At 44.1% G+C, this 13921-nt stretch overlaps 1 protein-coding gene across 1 annotated transcript; it reads right to left on the minus strand.

Moving 5' to 3' along the window:
• Positions 1-242: 242 nt before the first annotated feature.
• LOC132407665 (glutamine synthetase-like) lies at positions 243-12287 on the minus strand. The gene is made up of 6 exons (XM_059994492.1): positions 11844-12287; positions 11595-11756; positions 11351-11497; positions 4631-4758; positions 4341-4540; positions 243-939 (listed from the first exon to the last, which is right to left on the minus strand). Exons 1-6 carry the CDS (start codon positions 12007-12009, stop codon positions 642-644), a joined length of 1101 nt encoding a protein of 366 aa, XP_059850475.1. The 5' UTR covers positions 12010-12287; the 3' UTR covers positions 243-641.
• Positions 12288-13921: the final 1634 nt, after the last annotated feature.

Raw genomic sequence — 13921 nt, forward strand, 5'->3', positions numbered from 1 at the left:
GTTGCTATTTCCACCCTTCCCCTGTCCATTTGCCCAACTTCCCACCTACTTCTTGCCAGTTTTTGCTGCACCCCTCCCCCTTTACCAACTATCTCCCCTCTACTTTTCCAGGTGAAGGGTCTTGACCTGAAACGTTGACTGTTTATTTCCCCCCTCCAGATGCTGCCTGACCCATTGATTTCTTTCAGCAGCTTGTATTGTTCCTGAAGTTACAAAAACTTCCCCTTTAAAAAGGGTTAGTTTACACAGGATGTTTTATTAAAATAACTGTATTAGAATGAACTACTTTGAAGTTGCTCACAGCACTGATTCGAACTTCAGTATCAAATGTAGAAAAGCAAAGTGCATTCCAAGAACTATAACACAAGAAGTCTCTCCAAATTATTGTCAAAGTTACACCAAGGAGCTACTAATTTAGTTCTCCTTTCAACTTACACTCTGATACCAAATATAAAGATTAGAACATATTAATGAATAATTGAGATCGCTAAGAGAATAATAATAATAATGATTTACATCCTTGAACATTTCTAAAAAGAGGTACAAAAAAACCTTTAGTGATAGATTACAAAGTATTGCTTCGCCCCGAGGTATCAAGGACTTTAGAACTTTAAAGCCCATTGCTTAGTGCAAAACTTCAGTTAGTTTTCAGTTTCATTTAAGACACATGTCCTGACTAAGGCATCAGTAACAGCATAAGGGTCACAATTTGCAGATGGTCTTCTGTCTTCAAAGTATCCACATTGATCTTGTCCGACCTGTCGTGGGATTCTGATGCTGGCCCCACGGTTTGCTATTCCAGCCGAGAAGTCATGGATACTTGATGTTTCATGTAGACCAGTTAGTCTCCTGGAATTATCCTTTCCCCCAGATGGATCATACCTGCGAATGTGGTGTTGGTGCCTCTTACTCAACTTTTCAATTGCTTCTTCAATGTACCTAAACATTTAAAGGGTTAAAGGTGAGTTACTTTAATCTTTCAACCTTGGATCTACATCAGAATGAGTCAAATGTCATGGGCTAAATCAAAAGCAGTGACATATCAGCATACAGGAGGGAAGATGAAAATCTGGCTTGAGTGGTGCCACATCAACAATAACCTCTCACTCAATATCAGCAAGACCAAGGAGCTGATTATTGACTTCAGGAGGAGGAAACCAGAGATCCATGAGCCAGTCCTCGTTGGGGGATCAAAGATGGAGAAGGTCAACAACTTTAAAGTTTTCAGTGTTATCATTTCAGAGATCTGTACAGTGCCTAGTACATATGTGCACTTATGAAGAAAGCACGACAGTGCCTCTACTTCCTTTGATGTCTGTGAAGATTCAGCATCATATCGAAAACTTCTATAGATGTGTAGTGGAGGGTATATTGACTGGTTGTATCATGACCTGGTATGGAAACACCAATACCCGAAAATGGAAAATCCTACAAAAAGTAATGGATACGACCCAGTCTATCTTGGGTAAAGCTCTCCCCACCACTGGGCACATCTACATGAAGCATCCATAATTTGAAAAGCAAATTGACAGCAGACACACTCCTTCAAATGGTGGACTGTGATCAGCTGGACCTTACGCATTCTCTCTCCACTTGTTCTGTCCCTTTCCTTGGCTGCTATACTAAATTGATCCAAATCAGCATCCATCATCGGTGACCTCCACCACCCTGGTCATGCTCTTCTCTCACTGCTGCCATTGAGAAGGTGGTTCAGGATCCTCAGGACCCACACCCAGGTTCAGGAACAGTTATTACCCCTCAACCATCAGGTCTTAACCAGGGGGGGTAACTTCAGTCGCTCCATTACTGAACTGCCCCCACAACCTATGGACTCACTCATTTCATGTTCTCAATAGTTATTGCTTGCTTATCTATTTATGTATGTACACAGTTTGTTGTCTTTTGCACATTGGTTATTTGTCCATCCTGTTGGGTGCAGTTTCAATGATTTTCTTATGTTTCTTGGATTTACTGAATGTGCCCAAAAGAAAATGAATCTCATGGCTGTATTTAGTGACATATATGTACTTAGATAATGAATTTACTCTGAACCCTGAGAAACAGTATGTGCTGTTGACCTTTCCATGATGTACAAGATGAAATAATGCTCAGTTGACATTCATAATTTGAAAAGCTAATTGACAGCAGACCCACCCCTTCCAATGGTGGACTTTGATCAGCTGGTCCCTTAAGCATTCTCTCTCCACCTGTTCTATCTCTTTCCTTGGCAGCTGTATAAAACTGATCCAAACTGCCTTGCAACCTTGGTGCCATATTTGACTCATCTTTCTATTCTGAAGCTGCAGCTGAACTTTCAGTTCATGCCTTTGTAACTTTCAGACTTGTCTGTTCCAAAACACTTTTGCCCAACCTCCTTAGTTCTCCACTCCAATTCTTTCTATCATCTACTGCCATTCACTGATGAAACAAAAAACCCTTCTTATCAGTTTCCAATTCCTTCATGACCACATCCCCATATCACCTTAAACTTCCTAGAAGATCGGTGGGCTGGGAGAAATTATACTCTTCCAGCTCTGGGTGACCGAGTTCCCACATTCCACCAAGGCCAGCTAAGACTTCAGCTGCCACGGCCCTAACCTTTGCAATCCCTTTCACACACCTCCCCACATCTTTCTTTAGGACTCTTCAAGTAAGTGGAAATAGGCTGAAAAACATCCCTGAAAATTTAATAGGAACACAATGTTAGAAGGTGCAATTCTCTTCCAGTTTAACTCAGAATCCATGTATCAGTCTGGTCGATCCATGCTGTACTCCCTGCATGGAAAACTCAATTCTCAAGGTTCTCCAGGTGTGGCCCTTCTTGGGCTCTGCATATAGCAGCACAACTTCTATCACTTGGATATAAACATCAATGTTCTGTGAGATTAAAAGAAAAACTGTTCAGGGCAATCGAAATTTTGCTACAACTGCACAAAGGGAAACCAACTGAAGAGCTTGGATTCAGTTCTGGACCTGGCAACAGATATAATTTTTGGATCCTTTTGTTTTGTGTTGCCTGGGTGTTGACCCTCTCACCAACAGAAATTCTCTCTTTCTCCATCATGATTTAGAAACAGAGAAACATAGAAAACCTACAGCACAATATAGGCCCTTCGGCCCACAATGCTGTGCCAAACATGTATCTACTTTAGAAATTACCTAGGGTTACCCATAGCCCTCTATTTTTCTAAGATCCATGTACCTATCCAGGAGTCTCTTAAAAGACCCTATTGTATCTACCTCTACCACTGTCACTGGCAACTCATTCCACCCACTCAACACTCTCTGCGTAAAAAACTTGCCCCTGACATATCCTCTGTACCTACTTCCAAGCACCTTAAAACTATGGCCTCCCGTGTTAGCCATTTCTACCCTGGGAAAAAGCCTCTGACTATCTACATGATCAATGCCTCTCATCATCTTATACACCTCTATCAGGTCACTTCTCATCCTCCATCGCTCCAAGGAGAAAAGGCCAAGTTCACTCAACTTATTCTCATAAGGCATGCTCCCCAATCCAGGCAACATCCTTGTAAATCTCCTCTGCATCCTTTCTATGGTTTCCACATCCTTCCTGTAGTGAGGTGACCAAAACTGAGCATAGTGCTCCAAGTGGGGTCTAACCAGGGTCCTATAAAGCTGCAACAATACTTCTCGGCTCCTAAACTCAATCCCACGATTGATGAAGGCCAATGTACCATATGCTTTCTTAACCACAGAATCACCCTGCGCAACGGCTTTGAGTGTCCTATGGACTTGGACCCCAAGATCCCTCTGATCCTCCACACTGTCAAGAGTCCTACCATTAATACTATATTCTGCCATCATATTTGACCTACCAAAATGAACCACCTCACACTTATCCAGGTTGAACTCCATCTGCCAATTCTCAGCCAGTCTTGCATCCAATCAATGTCCTGCTGTAACCTCTGATAGCCCTCCATGACATCCACAACCTTTGTGTCGTCAGCAAATTCACTAACCCATCCCTCCACTTCCTCATCCAGGTCATTTATAAAAATCATGAAGAGAAAGGATTTAAATATCTCTATGAGATTCCCTCACAACCTCCTCAGTTCCACAGCCCTCAAACCTACCTGGGTAACTAAAATCCCTCATTCCTAGATACACTTTAGTAAGCCTCTTCTGCACCCCCTCTAAAGGGTATGGTACAGATACTCACATTATACCCAGGTGGAGTATTGTGTTGCGCTACTGCTTTTAAGGTTTATCATGACCTTCTCTACTGTCAATATTTCTATATGCCAATGAGCAAAGCAACCCCATCCTTCAACTGGGCAGCAGCAGAAACAAAAGTTAAAGAATTAAGATCATCTCACTTGAGTCCCCCTGGTTTTCTCATAGACTCGGTGCTGAAGTTGGCATGGCATCCAGCTCCATTCCAATTTCCAGTTACTGGCTTCGGATCAAATGTGGCCACAATCCCAAAGTCTTCACAAATGCGATGAAGGATGTATCTGGCCATCCATAAGTGATCTCCCATTTCAATCCCTTCACAGGGCCCCACCTGAAATTCCCACTAGAAGGAAGGAGAAACAAATTCATTGTTCAATCAGACTCCCAGGGTAATATAAAAGGGGCTTTGTGTAACCCACGAGTATCTTTTTACCTGTGATGGCATGACTTCAGCATTGGTTCCCGAGATCTTCACTCCAGCATAGAAGCATGCTTTATAGTGAGCTTCCACTATATCTCTGCCATAGACCTTATCTGCTCCAACACCGCAATAGTATGGTCCTATAGATGAGACAAAATGGTTTGTACAATGTAAACTATTAGTGTGAGCTTCTACTAGATCTCAACCATTGACTTTATCTGCTCCAACAATGCAACAGTAGTGTTAAAAGGGGCAAAGTGACTTGGACAATGTAAACAATTAGTGTGGGAACTATAACAACTCTAATTATGTTGTTTTAGAAATGGTCAATACATGTTCCTGCCCTTCCACTTTCAGATTTATATTAGCAAGCAGCTATTCCTGTATGTAAACTCAACCTCCCAGGCAAATTGTACATCACTTACCCATTTTAAAGGAAAATTGCCAACAGTAAAATTGAGTTAACTAGCAGTTTAATATAACTACCAAGTTTCTGATTGCCTGTTCAAATACAAACCATAGCTACACTCAGGAGCTTCTAGAGATGAAGTGGATGGGTGTGGGGGGTGGCAGGGTTTTTCGCTCTCTTGGTACTGGACTACTAATAAAGCAACTTTCTAAACACCGTGGTCAGAGCAATACAAAAAGTCCCAACCAGTTCTCACAGGCACATCATCAAAGAAAAATTGGTACTGAAGTTACACCAGGAGGCAGAAGGCAAGTGATTAATAGCTTGGATAAGGTGTGTTAAAGATGCAATTAAAAAGAGGACAAGGTTGGAAGGAAGGAACTCGCAGGTGAGCACATTGCCTGCTTGGACATGATTATAAGGACAGAAAAGGGCAAATCTATTGCAATTTTAAATTTCGCATTACTAATCGTTACTTAGCTAGGATGGTTAACAGGCTGATGGGAAAGGGGTGGAGTTGAGATTTGGAAATTGGGCAACAGTTTTCAATGGCTACAGGTTCACAGGAATCTGGCAAAGGATTGTCAATATAGTTGAGCCTGACAATGACAAAGGGATGGGCAGGATCCTGTGTGACAGGGATGGACTCACCCAGTGCTGTTAGCAGGACTACTTAAAGATAAGGAGAAAAGGAGAAGGAAATGACCCAACACTGGGTGACCATGATCTAATGCATCACGCCTACCATTTACAATTATCTTTTCATAATTTCATGTAGTTGTTGGGAAAAAAAATCCAACTAACAATAACGTTGGGTGTGGCCCACTTTCGGCAGCAAACTGCAAATGAATAAGCAGCTTTTAGACAACCAAACAAATTATCCTATTTAGTCTTTCCACGAGTATCAGGAAATAACTGTGAGATTAAAGAATGGGATATTCGGAATATAACTGTAAATTGTGGACATCCATGATTTACAGCTGACACTGAATGCATGGGGCAATCAGGTGACCAAGAAGTCTGGAGAGCTCATCGAGTGAATTTAAAAAAATATCAAAGAAAACCCTGCAGATGCTGGAAACCTGAAATAAATAATTTCAGTGGGAAGAGCAGTAGAGCTTACGGTGATGAGATTTGTAGCACCTCGTTCATCAGAACCACGGGCAACATTTCCAGGGTCTCTCCTTGCCCAGTGACACAGAAGCTGTCCAGAACTATCCGATGACCTGCAATACACCGGGGTCTCCAAGTGCTGAGAGCAGAGTTGTGATGTGCAGAAAGAAGCTCTTCAACCCATCGCGTCCATGCTAACCTTTTTTTCTAAATACACTAATCCCATTGGTCTGTATTAGAGATGTATTGTTCTATGTCTTGTCTATTTTTGTGTCTAACTAAAATGTCCCATAAACATTGTGGATGTAACAGATTGCACCACCTCCTCTGGCAGTGAGTCCCTCTGTACAGGCCCTTTGGCCGAATCTGTCCATGCCAACCACAGCGCCCACCCTGCCAATCCCAATTTTCTGCGTTCAGCTAATGTTCCTTGAAGCCCTGCCCATCCATGTTACCTGTCCAAGTGCTTCTCAAAAGATACTCTTGTATCTGCCTCAACCACTTATTCTGGCAGCTCATTCCATTACCACCCTCCGCTTGACAGAAATGCCCCCTCAGATTCCTTTTAAATCTTTCCTTCTCACCCCAGAAGGTCTGGATTTCCCTACCTTGGGAAAAGAATTTATGGAAGTTTTCCCTCATTGTTAATAGTTTTGGGCCCCCCCCCCCCACCCCCGCCCCCGTATCTCAGAAAGGATGCGTTGTCATTGGAGGAAGCCCAGAGGTGGTTCATGAGGATGATTCCAGGAATGAAGGAGTTAACATATAAGGAGCGTTTGGCAGCTTTGGGCCTGTACTCGCTGGAATTTAGAATGTCGGGGGTGGGGTATCTCTCTGAAACCTATTGAATGTTGAAGGGATTAACTAGGGTAGATGTGGGGAAGATGTTTTCTCTGGTGGGGGTATCCAGAACTAGATGGCACAGACTCAAAATTGCGGGTGACATTTTAGAGCAAAGGTAAGGAGGGATTTTTTTTAAAGTTAGTAAGCAGTAAACGTGTGGAATGCCCTGCCAAGTCCGTGGGTATACTTAAGGCAGAAGTTGATCATTTCCTGATCGGTCAGGGCATCAAAGGATATAGCAAGAAAGCAGGTGCATAGGGTTGAGAGGGATCCAGGATCAGCCATGATGGAAGGGCAGAGCAGACTCGATGGGCAGAATGGCCAAATTCTACTCTTATGTCTTCTGGTCCCATGGTGCAAGAAACGAATGCCTAGTGTGGCCAACCCCTCCCTATAACTGAGCCCCTCTATTCCTGGCATCATCTTTGTAAATCTTTTCTGCACTCTTTTTCCTATAACAGGGTGACCAAAACTGTACACAGTACTCCAAGTACTCATTGAATTATACGACCTTTCTAACTCACATATTTAATGCCATGGCCGATGAAGGCCAGCATGCTAAATTCCACCTCCCTGTCAACCTGTGATGCTCTCAGTAAATTATGCATTGTACTCCTAGATCCCTTACACTTCCCAGTGCCCGACCACCCAAAGTACAACTCCTACACTGGATCACCAAACTTCTGACTTGCCAAACTGCACCACCTCAGAATTCTCTACATCGAAATCTATTTGCCACTCCTCAACCCACTTCCCCAACTGATCAAGATCCTACGATGATCTTATCACTATAAACAACATCTGCAAACCTACTGATCCAGCCATGCGAATTTGCATTGATAACATTTGCACCAATAACAATGATCACAACACATGGCCTCCATTCCAGGAAACAACTTTCAACCACCACCTCCTGCTTCCATGTCAATCTTGAATTCACCTATTTAGCTCGCTCTGGATTTCAAAGAAGCTAACCTTATAGACCAGCACTTGCAGAAGGTTTTATGAACAACAAAATAGACAACATCCACTACCCAAACCTCATCTACCTTTTGTTTGCCACTTCAAAAACTAATGTCAAATCTCTGATATTCTGTGCCCCAATCTGTGGGCAAGATGCCATATCCCTTCCCCACCAGCCTTATCAAGCTGCGTTGACCTTTTCCAGGAGCTATGCACCTGGATAGAGGGATTCTGGCATTCAGCAACATTCCTACCATTTACTGTAAATATCCTACCCCCATTTACCTTTCCAAAATGTACCACCTCAGAGCTGACAGGATTAAGTTCCTGCTGCCGACAGCCACCCACTTTCTCAGAACATAGACAGTACATCACAGATTTTCACATCAGATCATCAACAGTACACCAGACGTACAGCATCTGTCCGCCCTGTTGGGTGCGATCTTTTATCGATTCGTTTATGGTTCTTGGATTTAATGGGTATGCCCTCAAGAAAATGAATCTCGGGGGTGTATCATAGTGCTTTGATAATAAATTTACTTTGAACATTGCAGGCACAAAATTGCATTAAACTTTTAATCTACTCCAATGTCAATCTAACCCTTCCTTCCCTCAGAGTACAGTAATCTATATTCTGCTGTAACCTTAGAGAATCTTCCTTACTCTCCATAACTCCACCAATATTGCATCATTGACAAGCTTACTAATTAAATCTCCTACAGGAATATCCACGTCATTAACATATATCAAACAATAAATCGTGTGGATAGTCAGAGGCTTTTTCCCAGGGCTGAAATGGCTGCCACAAGAGGGCACAGGTTTAAGGTGCTTGCGAGTAGGTACAGAGGGGATGTCAGGGGTAAGTTTTTTTTACTCAAGAGAGTGGTGAGTGCGTGGAATGGGCTGCTGGCAACAGTGGTGGAGGCGGATACGATAGGGTCTTTTAAGAGGCTTTTGGATAGGTACATGGAGCTTAGAAAAATAGAAGGCTATGGGTAACCCCAGTAATTTCTAAGGTAGGGTCATGTTTGGCACAACTTTGTGGGCTGAAGGGCTTGTATTATGCTGTAGATTTTCTATGTTTCTAATAAAGGTATCAGCACTGACCCTGGAACATGACAGGTCACAGATCACTTAACAGGATAGTAACCTCCCATCATTGCTGTCACCAAGCTAGCTTTGAATCCAATTAGTCTGTTTGTCTTAACGTTTAGGACCAACCTTGCCCAAAGAACCAGAATCTGGTTTATTATCATTGTTTTATGCCGTATAATGTGAAATTTGTTATTTTGTGGCAGCAGTACAGTGCAAGACATAAAACGACTATACATTACAAAACAAATAGTGCAAAGCAATGATGAGGAAGTGTTCAAAAGTCTAATGGCAGAGGGGAGCCTTGCCAAAGTGCATGTCTGCCACCCCACCTTCAACAAACAGGGCTCAGTAGATCTTTAATTGTACAAATGCAATTCTCTTCCAGAGTACAGACTGTATCATGTCAGACTCACTCTAAGTTCAATTTTAGACCACAAGACTATAAGATATTGGAGCTGAATTAGGCCATTTGGCCCATTCAATCATGGCTAATCTAATTTTCTCTCTCACCCCCAATCTCCTACCTTCTCCCCTATCCTTTTGTGCCCTGACCAATCAAGAATCTATCAACCTCTGCCTTCGATATACCTAACAAATTGGCCTCCACAGCTGCCTGTGGTGAAGGATTCCACAGTTTCACCACTCTCTGGCTAAAGACATTCCTCCTCATCTCTGTTCTAAAAGGACGTCACTCTATTTTGAGGCTATGTCCTCTGGTTGTAGATGCCCCCACCATAGGAAACATCCTCTCCACATCCACTTTATCTAGGCCTTTCAACATTCGCTAAGTTTCAGAAAGGTTACCCCTCATTTTTCTGAATTCCAGTAAGCAGAGGCCACAGGTGTCAAACGTTCCTCATATGACAAACCTTTCAATCCCGGAATCATTTTCGTGAACCTCCTTTGAACCCTCTCTAATGTCAACACATACTTGATCAATAAGAAACCCCAAAGTGCAAACAATACTCCAAGTGAGGCCTCGCCAGTGCCTTATAAAGCCTCAGCATTATATACTTGCTTTTATATTCTAGTCCTCTTGAAACAAATGCTAACATCACATTTGCCTTCCTCAGACCCAACCAGCAAATCAACCTTTAGGGAATTCTGTACGAGGGCTCCCAAGTCCTTTTGCACTTCTCCATTTAGAAAATAGTCTATACTTTCATCTCTTCTACCCAAGTGCATGACCCACTTCCCAACACTGTATTCCATCTGCCAATTCTCCTAATCCAATTCCTTCTGTAACCTCTCTGCTTCTTCTAAGCTACCTGACCCTCCACCTGTCTTCTATTCATCCACAAACTTAGCCACAAAGCCATCAATTCCATCATCTAAATCATTGACATATGACACAAAAAGAATCGGTTCCAACACTAACAGTCACCAACAGCCAACCAGAAGAGGCTCCCCACTCTTTGCCTCCTGCCAATCAGCCAATGCTCTATCCATGCTAGTATCTTTCCTGTGGGCTCTTATCTTGTTAAGTAGCTTCATGTGTAGCACCTTGTCAAAGGCCTTCTGAAAATCCAACTACACAGCATCCACCAATTCTCCTTTGTCTACCCTGTTATTACTTCAAAGAATTCCAACAGATTTCTCAGGCAAGGTTTTCCCTTGAGGAAACAATGTGACTACAGCCTATTTTATTATGGGCCTCCAAATACCCTGAAACCACATCCTTTAACAATTGGCTCCAACAGCTTCCCAACCACTGAGACCAGGCTAACTGACCTATAATTCCTTTCTTCTGCCTCTCTCCCATCTTAAAGGGTGGAGTGACATTTGAAATTCTCCAGTCCTTCAGAACCATGCCAAAGTCAATCAATTCTTGAAAGATTCTTGAATTCTTGAACTCGTGCCTCCACAATCTCCTCAGCTGCCTCTTTCAGAACCCCGAGGTCCATACCATCTGGTCCAGTTGACTTATCTACCTTCAGACCTTTCAGTTTCACAAACATTTTCTCTCTAGTAATAAATATCGAGAACCTGAGATGAAAGAATCCTTGAAAGGGAGTCTATAGGTTTTTTGAACATTTAAGTGATTTGGCAAGTTAAGTTATCCCCTTTGGTTCAAAATCCTGATTAAATGTTCAGACAGATTGGTGAGCATTTGGAATTGGATTATTGTTGTCACATGTACCAAAATACAGGGTAAAGCTCGTCCTGTATATCGTTCATGAAGATCATTGAGGAAGAACAAGGTAAACCAATAAGAGAATGCAGTATAAAATTAAAAGCGCAATACAGGTAGAAAATAAGGTGCAAGATTGACAATATTTTCTGAAGAGAATCATCTTTCAAACACCGACCTTGCGGGGCGGGGAACCCGTTCTGCGGCCACCCGTACGGATTTCCATCGATGCCTAGTAGGGTGTACTCCTGCTCCAGGCCGAACCAGGGGTGATCTTCCTTCGCCCGCTCCATCGACTCACTGCACGCGTGCCTCAGGTTGCTTTCTGGAACACAGCCGATGGTCCAAATTGAAATGCCACGCACGGCTCACCGGGGGGGGGGAAGAGGAGGTGGGGGTGGCGGAACCGGAACGGGACTTACCTGCCGGTTTGCGGTTATACTTCAGCACTTCGCAGAGAACCAGTTTGTTGGGATCCAGGGTGAAGGGATCTCGGAAGATGCGGGCCGGGATCAGAAACATGTCGCTGTTGGAGCCCTCCGACTGGTAGGTGCTGGAGCCATCGAAGTTCCACTCCGGAATGTCTGATCGGGAGGCGAAGACACAACAAGTGGGTTGGCGTCCTGTGGGAAGGGCGGCACGGCTCGGCCCGGGCTCGGGTTATACTGTACCTTCCAAAGTTGTGGGCTCGCACTGCAGGGTCCTGGTCTTGGAGCGCAGACCCTCGCCGGTGCCGTCGATCCAGACGTAGGTGACCTGCACCTGGCCGCCCTGGGGGAGCCCCAGGTAGTGCTCCCGCACCGCCTTGTTCAGCCGCGAACTCACCGCCACGGCCATCCTGTGCTCACACGATGCAGGGCTCGCAGGGAGCCGCGACTTTAAACCGGAGCCACCAGGGTGGGGGACGTGCCACAGGGTGTGACACCCCCGGGGCGGGACGGGGAGGAACAGGGAGAAAAGAAGGGGGCGGGATAGTTGGGAAGGGAAGGCAGGAGTAAGGGAGACTGATGGCCCGCAGGTGGAAGGCGTGAGAGGAAGAGGCAGGAAAAGAGGATGGCCAGCGAGGATAGGGGAGGGTCTACGCCCTCCTGTTCACTGCATTCCACCATTTAATCAGATTACCGCAACTTCCGTTCTGCATTACCACCTTCCGGTGGTGACCACTCCCTCAAGGAGAATTCGTTTATATCTGGGGTAAAAAAAAATTAACAAGAGTCTACAACAACACAGACAAAGCGCTGAAGGAGCTCGGCAGGTCAGGCAGAGCCCGTGAAGGGTCTCTGTGGAAATGTCAACAGTTCATTTCCCTCCTGACATGCTGAGTTCCAACAGCATTTGTGCTTTGTTGCTGAAGAATTCCAGCATCTGCAATCTGTCATGTTTATTTTCAGAATCTGAGAGCAAGACTAACCCACCAAGAACCAAAGACTTGATCGGGCTACGTCGATCAGCCTCGCCTATGGCAGGAGGAACCTATTCTTGAAATGTCAGCAATTGTGCAATTTTTTGCTCAAAATGCTCCTTGTACATATGTTGGTATGCAAAAATAAAGTATATGGCCAGCGGGTAATTTTTGCTAGAAGACTTGAATGCAAGATGATACTTGCCTTACTGACGCAGTGCTGTCAAGAAAAATACTTCTCCCCCAGTCACAAAAACAAAGGAGCTGGTTGTGGATTACAGGAGGAATGGAGACAGGCTCACCCCAATTGACCTCAATGGATCTGGGGTTGCGAGGGTGAAGAGCTGAAGTTCTTGGGCATACACATCACCGCGGATCTCACATGGTCTGTACATACCGGCTTTGTGGTGAAAAAAGCACAACAGCGCCTCTTTCACCTTAGACGTTTGAAGAAGTTTGGTGTGGACCCCCAAATCCTAAGAACTTTCTACAGGGGCACAATTGAGAGCATCCTGACTGGCTGCATCACTGTCTGGTATGCCCTCAATCGCAAGACTCTGCAGAGAGTGGTGCGGACAGCCCAGTGCATCTGTGGATGCGAACTTCCCAATATTCAAGACATTTAGTGACAGATATGTAAAAAGGGCCCAAAGGATCATTGGGGAACCAAGTCGCACAAACCACAAACTGTTCCAGCTGCTACCATCCGGGAAACGGTACTGCAGCGTTAAAGCCAGGACCGACAGGCTTCGGGACAACTTCTCCCACCAGGCCATCAGACTGATTAACTCACATTGACACAATTGTATTTCGAAGCTATATTGACTGTCCTGTTGTATATCTTACTGTTTATTACAAATTACTGTAATTTGCACATTGCATATTCAGATGGAGAGGTTTTTACTCCTGATGGTTGGGCTCTCACGACCAGACTATGTAACAGTTTCTTCCCCCAGGCTATCAGACTCACCAATACCCAGAGCCTGGACTGACACCAACTTACTGCCCTATTGTCCTGTTTATTATTTATTGTAATGCCTGCACTGTTTTGTGCGCTTTATGCAGTCCTGGGTAGGTCTGTAGTCTAGTTTTTTTCTGTGTTGCTTTTTTACATAGCTCAGTCTAGCTTTTGTACTGTGTCATGTAACACCATGGTCCTGAAAAAACGTTGTCTCATTTTTACTATGTACTGTACCAGCAGTTATGGTCGAAATGACAATAAAAAAGTGACGACTTGACTATGTGAAGGATGCAAGAAATAAAGTCAATTCAATTCTACACAACATTGTTGACACCACACCCGAGTTCACTGCAGATGCTGGAAATCTGGGGCAGTACACATAAAAT

This window comes from Hypanus sabinus, chromosome 18, assembly GCF_030144855.1.
Source record: "Hypanus sabinus isolate sHypSab1 chromosome 18, sHypSab1.hap1, whole genome shotgun sequence".
In the NCBI taxonomy this organism is placed as follows: Eukaryota; Metazoa; Chordata; class Chondrichthyes; order Myliobatiformes; family Dasyatidae; genus Hypanus; species Hypanus sabinus.